This window comes from Electrona antarctica (assembly GCF_951216825.1).
Source record: "Electrona antarctica genome assembly, chromosome: 2".
Lineage (NCBI taxonomy): Eukaryota > Metazoa > Chordata > Actinopteri > Myctophiformes > Myctophidae > Electrona > Electrona antarctica.
Window position 1 is genome coordinate 20,338,617 of NC_136807.1, and position 14,677 is coordinate 20,353,293.

The window sequence follows — 14,677 nt, forward strand, 5'->3', positions numbered from 1 at the left end:
AAAAGAAAGACTTTCTGGCTTTCTGATAGGGGGGGGGGGGGGGGGTCTAGATTTGAGAGAGATGTTCACATGTGCATGTTCACAAACCTAGATTAAGCTTTCTACAAATAAGATCAGAACTTATTCCAGAAAATGACATTGCAGGTTTACTTTTGAATTATATTGTGTAGGACCATACAGCAAGGTAGCACGGTACAAATGGCACTAAAGAGATTGGCAATTTGGCATGTGAAACTGTACTGTATGTTTCAGGTGAAGGTCCGAAGAGGAGTTCCCACTCCAGTTCACGTTCAGGGAGTAGAAAGAACAGGCCCTACTCTGTAGGGCTGGGTCGCTCCCAGTCTGGGTGCATGTCAGAAGAAACTGAGGACGTCTTACTACAAAACAGTAAGATTCACCCTGTGTTCTACCAGAGACATCTTAACAACATTTAACAGGGGGTTACATTTTGACAACCTGCTTTAGAAAGGAGGGAAAAACAACAGCCAACAGAATTAAATTAACAAAGTGATCCTTGTGGACACTGTGATTGAAAAATGGGAATGATGCAGACAAGTTCGCAGCAGTGCCGGACAAGTAACAGTTACAACTACTTACAGTTACAACTTAACACTACTACTACTAAAGCACTCACTGAACGCAAGCCCTGGAGATCAGGGGCTCTATTTTTGGCCATGCTAAACCCCTTATCCCTAAACTACTTTGCCTTTTTTGTTTTTACTATTTTGAAAAACATTTTTGAATAGTTAAAATAGCCAAAATTGTGCAGCACAATTGTGCAGCACAAAGTGTGCACAATATAGAACTGGGCACAACGGGCAACGGATATGGGATCTCTTAAAGGCAATGGCACGTGGCGGTGATTGGTTTGATTATTGTAACGCCCAAACCACACCTAGGCATAATATAACGGGTAACGGAGGTGTTTTAGGGATTTAGACAGGTAACCAAAATATAAACTTTAGTGGGGGAACACCCCTTCCCCGCTGCTAAATCCCCAAACAGTGTATTTAGAAAGATCGAACGAAAATAGAGCCCAAGGTGTTTAACTTGGCGAACATAGAGCCCCAGGCCTCTCCTCTTGTAAATGAAGCATCAGCTCATGCAGGACACAATGGTCAGCTGTAATCAGCTGTCAGCCTGCCGATTGAATAATTGTTTCTAATCAGCCACTATTCTCTACACACCAATCAAAATTCAAAGGTGGTCCATTTAAATATGTCTCCTACACTTGATTTTGCTGTTGCTGCTGCTGTTGGCTAAGCTTGGCTCCACCACCCCAGCCTACTACACCGGCGTACAGTCGTACACCTTATAATTTAGTTCAGAGTCTTGCATGGCTCAAAAGTGACTGAAATGCAGTGGCTCTAAAGTTACACTTGATTTAAATATACACTATTACATGGCTCAAGTTAAACTGAATTCAATGCCTTGCTTTGGGCCCGCTTCATGGGGGTTTCTGCATTGCGTTCCCTGATTTTAGCTTAGCATGCTGCTTGACTAATTCAGGGAACATCAACGCCAATAACTGTATTCCATTTGTTGCAATAAATGGTTAAATCTATGACATGCATTCCTGACTGAATGGTGGTTTACAGTGGCATGTGTCACAGAACCAAATAATGTTTGGTTTTGGGAAAATGTGGGTATACGGTTAAAATGGATTTGGTTTTCATGTGAAATTTTCCAAAATGATGTGTAAGGTGGTGAGGATGGTGTGTCTCCATGCACTACGCCTTCCTCGTCAGGCTGGGAGAAATGTAACTTTGTAGAGGGTAAGTTCTACACAACAGCTATTCATTCCATTGATCTTCAAAAACCACCACAGTCTCTAGTTCTTTCCTGAGGAACTGTTTTGTTCTTCCTAATGTGACACATGACCTTTCTCGTTCAAGTGTACCAAGTTAAGATAATTGTGTGGTCTGCAGATGAGCTCTGATATCTCTCTTCCTTTTTCTCTTTCACAAACACACGCATGTATGTAGGCCTATGCATGCGCACGCGCACGCGCACGCGCACACAAACAATAATAATAATAAATGGATTGATGTTTATATGTCTTCTTCTGCTGTCACTGATAGAGCAGTAGTTCTATTTGATCTTTTTTACTGTCTCTACTCATGTCAGCCACCCAAAGGAGTCCATCTGTGACCTCAGACCAATCACAGAAATCAGTGGAGAGCCTTTTTTCTGCCAGGTGCGTGATCTAGGGAGAGAAATGGGTAACAGCCTAGGAATACCAAACGACTCGCCCCTAGACCAACTCGCCCCGGGCGTACAGCCGGCGGAACTGCGCGGCCTGGTATTCCTAAAGTAACCTAAGTATATTATGCTTAAACGGTTAAACCTACAGTAACCTTATTCCTAACCTTAACCTCAGTAAAACTATGCCTAAACCTAATGCTATACCTAAACTTAACCCCAACTTAACTATGCCTAACCCTAAACTTATTTCTAACCTTATTCTCAGTAAAACAAAATGAAGAATACAAGAACCGTCGGACCGAGCGGTCGGCGTGAGGTCGGCAGAAAAATCGGCAGGCGAGATGGTTTAGGGGCGACCGCACCATCAGTGTACTAACTAGAAATGAACTGTGCTTAATACCACCGTGTTCATAGCGGATACAAAAGCAGTCTAAATCAATTCATTGATTCATTCATAGCATGGTAACTAAACTTATATGTAATGTAATGTAAAAGATGTAACTGTTCAGTCTTGTTCAGTCACATTAAGGGTGGCAATGTTGGTCACTTTGGTCCCAGGTATACAAGATCATGACAACTATTGGCTGGATTGCCATGGAATTTGCTGTGCATATTCATTCTGCCCAGAGGATTATACTCTACTGCTGTGCATGTGTCCCTCCCTTTCCCTCTGTTTCTCTATTTCTCTTTTTCTCCTGTCAGACTGAGCCTCAGCAGGACTCGTCTCCTGACTCGGGCTGCCAGGGGCTTCATGTGTCGATCACACAGCAGGACAAGTGACTCAGTCAATGAAAGCGACAATGAGAACAAAGACTACATTCCTCTGGTAGCTACTAGATAATGTATAGTGAATGCCAAACGGATTGCTGCATGACCACACAATTGAAGTGTGTGTGTGTGTGTGTGCGTGCGTGCGTGCGTGCGTGCGTGCGTGCGTGCGTGCGTGCGTGCGTGCGTGTGTGGCATTCAAAGTGATGTGTCATGTCGAAACTTTGGGTGCAGTAGTTCTCACCTAAAACTTTAATTGATCAGTCAATAAGAGGTGACCCACACAATTGTTTTTAGTAACCTGTATCTCTCGGTTTACTCATATTATATTTGCAAGTGAAACTAGTATTTTTTGGATTTGATGACTCTTGCATGATTTTATGTGACTAGTCCTGAAAATGACCAAATTGTTGCTTCTTTAATACATTTTGTTCCTGTACCATGCCGGCCTGTGTGTGTGTGTGTGTGTGTGTGTGTGTGTGTGTGTGTGTGTGTGTGTGTGTGTGTGTGTGTGTGTGTGTGTGTGTGTGTGTTTTTATTTTTGTTTTTACATTTTATTAGACAATAACAAATGCAAAACAGTACATGGTACAGTCAAAGCACATTGTTCCAAAGGGATAGCACCGAAAAAAGACGTGTGTGTGTGTGTGTGTGTGTGTGTCTTTGAGAAAGGACCATGTTTGTCTACATGCATTATGTATTCATCATGTTATATAATGCACAATGATTTATTTACAAAAACAATACAACATAATCAATCAACTATTTCCTGTCACAGGTGGCATTACAGTTGGCCTGTGGTGCGTTCCCCCTAGACACAGCTCTGTGTGAGGCCATCAATGTCCCCATGGACAAGCTGATGTGGACCTCGCCTTTCAGTAGCCACCGGGCCAGCCTGGGCCATCTATCCCACTCAGGCGGCCGTCGTACTGACACCACTGAAGATGGACACAAGTCACTGACTGAGCCGGACGCCTCGCAACAGCAGCGGCCTGGAGAGCTGTTAGCGACCGGCCACAACCTCTACAACTCAGCCAGAAGTCCCCGCATGAATGCTGACTATTCCTGCTTGGCCAGACCATCCAGCTCATCCTTCACCACCACTGCTGAGCCCCCGCTCTCTCTCCACTCCCAGACGGACAGTGGGCGGGGCTCGGAGACAGAGAGCCTGGAGACACCACCGGCCGCAATCTCCCCTGGCGGCCTGTCCAGGAGGGGGCAGGATCCAGAGAGCATGGTGTGGGGCACAGCCGTGGCTCTCGCCTGGCTGGAGCACAGCTCAGCCAGCTACTTCATAGAGTGGGAGCTGGTCGCTGCCAAGGCCAGCATGTGGCTGAATGCTCAGAGCGTCCCGGAGGGCCGGGATGTAGCCTCCATCAAGTCAGCTGCCAACCAGCTCTTCATCATCCTAAGGCACTGGGATGAGAACCTGCAGCTCAACATGCTCTGTTACAACCCTAATAGCGTCTAAAGCCCGATCTATACTTCATCTTATGACGGTGTCACACCAAAAGTAGCTGATCTATAAACTCACGTGGCACATCTGTGGCACGTTGTCAGCTTGTAGATTGGCTATTTTTGCTGCACGACCCTGGCGACGGAATGTAAATACACTCGAGACTGCCCACAATGATGCTTGGAAGTACTTGATTCCCGATACACGATACTATGCTAAGCGTACTATTCCTTGTTATACAGTATGCCTTTTGGTGTAAAGTTCTGTTTTTGCAGTTGTGAGCATTGTGTTTCTTCTGTTTTTGTGATGCCCTTCAGAACATATCAGAGGCACCATGTGCAAATAATTACCTCGATGGTGCCATAGACTGATCCCTCTTAGTAGCGTGGGTTCTACTCAAAGAAATGCCAGAGGTGTGTATTTCTTTGAGAGAATGTTGGTGTTTAATAGGTAGCATGCTGGACCACTGACCACTTAAAGCTGCACTATGTAACTTTCCTCTTCTACCCTGGATTTGAACGTTTTCCTGCGCAAGTATACTGACATTATATAGAGCCTGCCTGCTTGCTCGGGGGATGAATTGAATCTTGACCTTCAGGTAAAAACTTGTCAGATCCTGTGTCTAGGACAAAATACAACCACCCCTATTGTATAAGTTATATTTTATTAACATACAGATTGGACAAAAAAATATTGTATTCGTTAAAAAAAAGTTACATAGTGCCGCTTTAATATTATCATAATTTTCATCATATTGATGTCTTGTTATGGGGAACATTTACACCAGGACATTGTTCTTGTCATTTCTGTTCTACATACAGCATTTAAGTGACTTTAACGGCATTGTATTGTGGAAAATAAGTTATATCAGAACATGAATTAAATCATGGCTTCTGCTCATAAAATACAGTACAGATACAGATACACATAGGTCAGCAGGTTCTGTACTTGCAGGGTTGAGCAAACTCATGAGCAATGGTGTCAAATCTAATCTTAATGCAGCATACAGTAGTAACATCTGTTGATGGCTCACTTAATTAGCCATAGCTAACATGAGAGAGAGACTAACAGACAAATTATTTTTGGATAGGAATCTGTGAAATTGTACCCTAGCATGTTAATTCCCGATAACATTTATCTTTACATCTATCTCAGAGTAAATATATACAGTCAATAATGTATCCGTTTGTAACTCAGAGAGTTTCATAACCAAATTGACCCTTACGGGTACACTCAGTTAAATGAACACATTTTACTGTGACAGTTTTCAATACTCACAATCACAATAATAAGAAGAGAGAACCCTGCTAACCCCGATTATTACAGCTCACCAACACTGTCGTAGCTTATCTGCCACAAGTGCCTAACGATGGTGTAAATGTGTAGAAGCTTGTTTCTCTAGTAATTTGATAAATTTGCAATCTGTGGTGTTATCACAAACCATGTCATCACAAAGATCTTTGAAGTCACATGATTCTCGTGAAAATGTTGAATTATGTCGCCTGTTGCTTTTTTATTTCTTTAACCACAATAACCCTGGCGTCCCTATTATGGGCATGTCAATATACTGCATATTTTGCTATAAATTGCTATTATATCAATTATATAGGTAAAATCTAAAATGAAACAGCTGCTTTCCCAGCTATAATGGGTTAAGTGGTTAAATAAATAGCACAACTATTTTCAAATTTCTTTGTCCAGGCTACTTGCCAATTGATCTAAAGTTTGCTTTTTTACAGTGCCAAATTTCTTTCTTTATTAAAAAAAAACATTAAGAGTAACTATATATCCTTTTGTTTTTCTTTCTTGCTTCTTTATTTTTATTTATTTTGTGCTCTTTTTCTGACAGCAGGCATGTTCTTTTTTCTTAAACTGTTACAATGTTGTTTTACTCAGGTATATTATTTTACTCAGGCTGGGTTGCTATCCGTCCTCCTGCATGAACGCGTGTTCGAGTTATGATGCTTCAAATGTGGATTTCCATACTTGGGGCCTGTTGTGCTGCATTTTCCTCTCCGGGATGAGAAATAGATGTCATATATATGTAATATTTTTGTGCTGTAATTGCTGTGACTTGCTCTAACTGTGATGGGTTGTACTTTTAATGTATCAAGGTCAGATGTACACTGTATACCTTTCAAGTTGATGTGTCTTTTAAAATGATTATTGACTGTGTGAGAACTTATAGTGTGTTTTCAGATGTCAGTGCTACTGTATGACCAGCTCTGCAGGTGCATGTAATAAAACTCTTTCCACTCCAAAATCCAACCTCTTTATGTATTATTGCTCCACTACAACTGAATACTTCAACTTCCTTTTGAATGTCCCAAAGGCCTATATGAGTTTTTAGTAGGGCGTTTAGTATGACATGTAATGAGAGATAGAAAGACAGTATGATCATCTCATTGTCACTGTCATGTCTCTAGGTTGGAGCTGTGCTGTGCGTGGCTGTGACTCAGTACACGCAGCACTGGGAGGCCCTGTGTTGAGGGGTCAGGGGAGAAGATCCTGCCCACCTGGCGACAATCCAACAGAAAGTTCAGGATCCCCCTGAGGATGAGTCCTATACCGAGGTGGCGTTTTTCTCCAGGTGGGGATCAATGCCTCATAAGGAACTATATCATGGTTCGTTGAAATAAAAGAGCTAATTAGGAGAACAATGACTCTGATACTGTAAACCCTATGACATGGTCAAGCAGGTGCATAATGTCTAACAAACGGAAGGATGACAGAATGGAGAATGTCAAAAGAATAAAGCCAGAGGCAGGGAGAGACAGAGGCACACTGAAGTCCTGGTCATTGACAGCTCATTAAAATGGTGCCAGATGATTACGATCTTCAGATCAAACAGAACTCCAACTCAGGTTAGTGATATAATACACAGTGCTTTGAAGAACAACAGTACTCAAAATACTAAAGTACAGCGACTAATACGCTAATATCATACATTATATAATGCATGCAGTACACGCGTGCACGCACACACGCACACACACACACACACACACACACACACACACACACACACACACACACACACACACACACACACACACACACACAGAAACTTTTGTTTCTAAACTGGTCTCTAAACTGCCTCCCCCTGGCCAGCCGGGGCGCCTGATGGACGCGCTATGTCCAACCAGGGAAACTCCCCCCTGTCAGTTGTAAAGGAGCAACTTGGACACTCAGGCATGAAGGAAGCATGAGTTCAAGTCTGTTCTCTCCCCATGTCCCCGATATATGGGGACTAGGTTGGCGGAGGGTGTGTAGAGCCCAGGATCACATTAGATAATTGACACAGGGGTGAAAAATGGGTTACAAAATCGTGGGATAAAAATTATAGTAAAAAAAAAGAAAGATATATATATAAATGTAATTCTACTCTATCGATCCCATGTCTGAAATCATTTGTCTTTTGAAATGACAAAAGTCTCCATAGCAACCATTGGATCTCTCTTCATGTTAAGGATTCTGTAATAACTCGTTCTACAGAGACATGTTCATTAACAGTTCTCTATTGAAGTGGTTCTCAACCAGTGGTCCAGGGACCACCAGTGGTCCTTGAACGGTTCCAAGTGGTCCCCAGCTAAATGATGGAGAGTTGGTAACCAAATGGACCCTTATAGATCTTTAACTCTTGCGAGTGTAAAATGAAACTGATGTATTCGGTTTAATTTTTAGTACGCTCTCAAGAGTTAAAGGACCACTTCACTATCTTCATATAAATGGTCCTTACTAATGTTCATGGTAAAATACAAAAAAACAACAACTACTCAGTCTAAGCCTCGCAGTGGCCAGACAAGAATCTGCCGGTGGCATTTTTTATTTCTTTTTTGCCTTCGGCGGATTACGACGAGTGTGATAGATATGAGTCTGGCCAAGAAGCTAGGCTAACTCAGTCTGTGTCTCATAGGAGGGCTTCACCCTTTGTCAAGTCCCGCCCGTGGTTGTGCCCCTCTTCGCACCCATTGGTTGCCGTTTCGTGGTTGGACATTTTTTCCAAAAATGATGTTTTAGCAAATTCAACATAAACAAGGCGGAGCGAGGGCGGAACAAGGCAGAAAGAGCCTGCTGGTTAGTCGGTCAGGGACCAATCAGAAGGCTGACAAAGGGTGAATTCAGAAATCCACCAGAGACATCATCGTTAGGGATGGTTTCTGAACTGCCCTACGCTTCAAACGGCGACATGGACGAAAACTATTACTTGCGCGCTCTGTTTGCGCAAGTAATAATAATAATAATAAAAGTTTATTTGTATAGCACCTTTAATGACATTAAAAGCAAGAGTGTAGAAGTAGGTCTTGAGCTGTGCTTTAAAAGTGTCTACAGAGGCTGCCTGTCGAAGGTATAGTGGAAGTTTATTCCACACAGTCGGCCCGTAGAAGCAGAAAGCTGCTTCACCGTGTTTTCTAGGCGTATTTTTTTAGGCACAGCGAGCAGACCAGCAGTGGAAGACCTGAGGGGCGGTTTGGGACATATTTAGGCAGGCAGTCATGTAGGTAGGAAGAGACCATTGAGAGCTTTATAAACAAGTAAAATCATTTTAAAATCAATCCTAAAAACAACCGGAAGCCAATGCAGTGAAGCTAAACCTGGAGTAATATGTTCTCTCATCTTAGTTTTAGTTAAAACTCTGGCTGCCGCATTTTGGACATTTGGACATTTTGGACAGCATTCTTTTTTTAAAACATTATTTCTGACTTGAGTTGTGGTCATATGCAGACCATCTGCTGACAATACATCTGGCAGTGCCTTGAGTTGTGGTCATATGCAGACCATCTGCTGACAATACATCTGGCAGTGCCTTGAGTTGTGGTCATATGCAGACCATCTGCTGACAATACATCTGGCAGTGCCTTGAGTTGTGGTCATATGCAGACCATCTGCTGACAATACATCTGGCAGTGCCTTGAGTTGTGATCATATGCAGACCATCTGCTGACAATACATCTGGCAGTGACAAGCTGGGCATAATCCACCGATTATACCCTCTAATTTGAGTTTGAATTGAAACTCCTAGGATGTATCGCAGCCTCGAATTGGTGTTGCTATGGTTGCAGTATCGAAACAAGGTGCTGTGATTTTAATTAAAACAGCACGCCAGGGCCAAATGTACAGACTGACCGTTGTTTATCACTGCTGTGGCTCAGCTGTACTAGTGCTGTTGCTCAGCTGTGGGATTACTTGGCAAAAAGCTTATGACATTTAGGTCTTCCATTTAGCTATGACTTCAGCTAAATGGTTTCTTGGTTAGAGTGGGTGACAATGTTATCACACGTAAAGATGAAATTACCTACCTAGGTTCCATCCTGGAGGCTAATCTTTCCGGTGATAAAATGGCCCCCAACGTAATCAAAAAAGTCAATCAAAGAACAAGATTCCTTTACAGGATCTCCTCACTGGTCAACAAAAACACCTTGAAGACCTTAACAGGAGCCCTCGTACAAGGTTTCTTTGACTATGCATGCACCTCCTGGTACCACAGCACCTCAAAGGCCCTGCAAACTATAGGCTCCAGACTTCCCAAAACAAACTAGTCAGGCTCCTACTTGGCCTCACCCCCCGAACCCACCTCACCCCTGCCCACTTTGACAGGCTGGAATGGCTTAGGGTCGACGACAGAGTACAGCATCTTGCAATGGGTCTGGTCCACAAGATTCGATACACCACCAAGATACCCATGTACCTGTCTAGATACTTCCTTAATGTTAACAAAGTCCACACCCACAACACCAGAGGGAGTGCAACGAACCATGTACAACCCAGATTCGGCACAAACAAGGGACTAAATTATTTTCGCTGGCAATTCGAAACTGGCCCCCGTAAAATCTGAATCCCCCCCCCCCCACCCCCCCACCCCCTTTTTCCCTCACTGTATATGTTTCTTTTCCCTTTTTACCTCCATTATGATGAATTCCTGTTCTGTTCTTTGTCTATATAGAAGTGTCTATTTGTACGTCTCTAAATGTTTTGATGAATTGAACATGGTGGACCCTCTTGTAAACAAGTGTAATGCTTAATTGGGTCGTCCACTCACAGTTAACAGCCTTTGTATTGAGTTTGTGCTTGAAATGTACTGTAATTCTGCAAACTGTTAATAAATATTTCAATCAATCAATCAAAAGCAAGGGATTGATTGATTGATTGATGAATGTATTAACAGATTGGAGAATTACAGTACATTTCAAGCACAACTCAATACAAAACTGTTAACTGTGGACGACACCATAACGTATTACACTTGTTTACAATAGGGCCCACCATGTTCAATTCATCATAACAATTAGAGACGTACAAATATACTCTTCTAGGCGATATAGCCAAAAACAGGAAATCATCAAAGAGGAGGTAAAAAGGGAAGAAAAACAAACATATACAGTGAGGGGAAAAAGGGGTGGGTGGGGGGATAGTAGGTTTGAGATCTAATCTAATCCAGTCCCCTATCACACCGGTTTAATTACACCACCATACATACTGTACAGTGCACAGACCATATTAAAGTGATTATGACCGGAATCTTGCAAGTAGGCTACAAAGGCGGGCGTTATGGTACAACCATACAAATGAATCTTGCCTGAACTGTAATGGGAGCACAGGAGACTAGCAGTTGTCACGGCAACTGTATGTTCTTAATGTTTTCCTGCAGTGTTTTACCTGCATATGAAGGCATACATTTTTTCCACTGCCAGCACACAACACAACAAAACAAAATGAAACTGCAGCTGTGCTATGTGCATTCTACACTTGTTGTGTCTAAGTGTTGCTTTCGGTGCCCAAGTGTCCCTCTTATCTAGCAAACCTTTACAAATAGGTTTTCAAAAAAACTAAAGATCAAGCATGTATAAGGTTTCATTTGAACTAATGGTCAACTCAAGACCATAAATGTCAACATAATCATTTGGAAATGAATGGATGTAATGTTATCTCATAACAGTGCGTTGTCGAAGATGGGTTAGTTTGTATCGTTATAAGCAATTTATTGGAACGAAGTGGTCTGCCATTGCATGTATGTAGACTTTAAGCACTGTCTAGAGATTTAGAGATTATAGAGGTTCAAATCAATACTACTGTGCTGTCCAACAGAAATTGATTTGACGACTGAAGCAATAAAAGAGACATCTTTAATAATAACCACTAATCACTTAAAAGTGACTATCTCTTTATAATTGCATTCAATTATAGATACATGAGTGTATGTATGTAGACAATACTGTATGTGGGACTGGAGTTTATCCAGACATAATATAGGCCTACATAAAGCGAGAGTAAAAGTTTTCCAAATAGGCCTGTTGAGTCACCTCAGGCAACAGTGAGCAACACTGTGAGCAAGAAAGTTTAACAAATTCAACAAACAACCATGACTTCCAGCTCCTAGTTAGATGCTGAAAATGTAAATGAATGTGCAAAAACAGGCTAAGACAAAATGATCGTGCAACATGGTCTGTGACATCTGATGCTGACATCCAATTATGGAACCTTCAGGTAATGGTTGCTGCAAGCATCCATACTTCTTCTTTTTCGTTTTTTTTACCACGTTGTAGCTGAGTTGTTTCACAATGAATCAGAAGAGCTGTCTTTTTTCACAGTCCCTCAAAAAACACATTTTCAGAGGGGAGGTGTTAAATGCTCTTGGGTGAAGAAAACAGTTATTTGAAAACAGATTGTGTCCCCTTGAACTGATAAAAACTTTATCTGATTGATGGCATACAATCTATCTATAAATGCACCAAGTCTCTGTCTGTCTGTCTGTCTGTCTGTCTGTACGTGTGTAATGCATGTAACTCGAGAACCGTTCGCCGACTTCAAATTTGACACACGCGTTCCACACCCCCGCAGGGGGTGCAGTGCCCGGTGTCGAGTCGGTCGGACCCACGGTTGTCCGGAACCGCCCCAAAAGGCCTCTGCCCAGGCTCATGGACAGGGCTCTGGACATGGCCCCCTGCCCCTGGTCCATTGGTTCCTGGTTCACACCACCACTCCATATTTGGGCATGGCAGAGGTTCAAGTACTCTTTTTCAAGTGAGACTTGGCAAAGAGCTGGAAATATTACTTAACAGCAGATACAGTATCAGACATTTGCGCAAGTGCCAGTACGCTAGCAGTGGAGGTCAATTAAATGCGGACAGCATATGAAAGTGGAGATCAAATAACTCTGTCTGTCTGTAAAGTAGTAATACTGCACATAGTAAGTGCTGCACAATTTTGCAAGCATGCTAGCATAACCAGCAGCCAGTCTCCACTGTACACAGCCATCTAATGAGATATTATTTTGAATTCCTTCTTCCTTCCATCTGAGACAGAGTCCTATCTGAATGTTAGCTGGCCTTCTTGATGTGTTACTGTCAAAAAACAATATGGAAATACAAACATCTAATGACATTTCTCACTGTTGAATGGACAAGCCTCTCAGCCATGTGTACAAAGCTTGAAGGAGAACTGATTTGAAAAAGCATGACTGTGTGTAACCCCACTCACTCCAGTTCCTCAAAGTTTCGTGACGCATTTTGAGCTTGTAGATCTGCTATTTCCAGCCAAATGTATGCCAAATATTCATAATTTTTTTCAGACTGTTCACCTATTATTGCATGCCCAGAATAGAGATAAGGAAGAGTAATGTATGTGTTAATGTATGTGGTTAATGTATTAGCCGAGAAGTGTACAATATAGTCGGTTACACAGAACATACTATCTTTTAACCCCTTTCCAAAATAGATCTGCCACCAGGGCCAGTTGGCTGGATACGCAATGATATATAATCCATTACAATATCCAGATGTTAATGCTTTCATAAATATGAACACGACATGTAATAAGCCTTTAGGTCTCTCTGCAAGACAGCTAATCTTCCAGAGTAGTTATAGTCCTCATGGGGGCACTGACAAAAATAGAATGTCTTTGATGGTTCACTCTATATCAGCACAACGTTGGTCCATGCTGCTAAAAGCTCAATTGATCTAAATTGGAGCTTGTGGGTCTCATATGGTGTCAAATATGGTGTTGGATATGTTGCTTTCTATGTCTGTAACACAATATGACAGTTAGCTTGTTTAAAATACAAGAGATGTAGAATAACTTTGTGTCCACAACATATTATCCAAGTTGGTGAGCTGACCATCAAAGTCAGGCAAGCTTATGACTACAGTAAACAAAAGCACATCTGTTGAAAAAATTATGGTATGTGTACCCTTAGGGATAGCTGGATGTACTATGGTAAAAAAGTGGAACATTGATCTGTTACATTTTTTACTGGCCCAACTGTTGAATTGAAGCCAATATTGCTAATGCAGTTTTATTTAGATTAGAACATATTGCCATAACAACTGGACTTACTGAAATGTTATGGCCACAGTTTTAACCCATTGATGCCTGAGGCATGGGTTTTATTTTATTTTTTTAATAGTAAAATATGGCTAATAAGTTTAAGCATAAGGGGTAAGGCAAGATAAGGCCCCAAGTCTGCCTACAAAGGCAGAAAGCCAGCCTCTCCCAGCTCATAGATACTGTATGTTCGGCCTGGAGGACGCCAGGCTGCACTTTGACAGCACAGAAGAAGACTTCACTACTTAATATTGATCGGCGAGTCTCATTTTGGCCCGGGGAACACCAGCCGGCCAAATGGACCCTTAGCTGAGTGTACGAATGGTACCAAACTGACCCAAATGGTCCAGGTCGTGGACCAGGCAATCACATGCCTGATGAGTAATCTCTGAAAAAACGTGTAATACATAATTATGTAACTTCAAAATAAGTATCCTTCTTAAATCTATTTCTATGTTAAAATTAGTGTTAAATAGTATGTTCAATAACAGGGGTCTCTAGCTGTCTCCTCGTATGTGCTTTTGTGAACAGAAAATACATTTTCAACAGGATACCAGTTTCACCCAATAAGGAGATTGGATCCTTATCCTCATGTTGTATTGTGACAAAACAAATGATAAATATTTTTTTCAAAAGAGCCTATGTAATGTGTCACCAATGTTAAGGATGTCAGGCCTACTTTATTTTATTTAAATCTGTGCTTCTTTATTTTTCTGCAAGGTAGACAACTCCCTCTTCTGGCAGCATTAGATCATCTGCAACCGAATTGTGTCAAATTTGATCTCTATGTCAAAAATAGTCCATGATTTAGCTTGCCTTGTATAATAAAAAACATTTGAATTATATTTACCAATTATATTGAAGAGAGATCTGTTAAAAAACTATTGTATTTTCATAAATCTAACTAACTGAGATCTAACAAGCCAA

The 14,677-nt window shown here is 41.7% G+C and overlaps 1 protein-coding gene across 1 annotated transcript in view; it reads left to right on the top strand.

Moving 5' to 3' along the window:
* Nucleotides 1-4,444, top strand: part of vwa5b1 (von Willebrand factor A domain containing 5B1) — a gene marked incomplete at both ends in the record, with an annotated part of 28,938 nt that extends 24,494 nt beyond the window's left edge. Inside the window, 5 exons of the mRNA XM_079520178.1 lie at nt 253-387; nt 1,704-1,775; nt 2,128-2,197; nt 2,908-3,031; nt 3,752-4,444. Of these exons, the coding sequence (XP_079376304.1) occupies nt 253-387; nt 1,704-1,775; nt 2,128-2,197; nt 2,908-3,031; nt 3,752-4,444 (1,094 nt within the window). The remainder of the gene's footprint in view (nt 1-252; nt 388-1,703; nt 1,776-2,127; nt 2,198-2,907; nt 3,032-3,751) is intronic.
* Between the last annotated feature and the right edge of the window lie 10,233 nt (nt 4,445-14,677).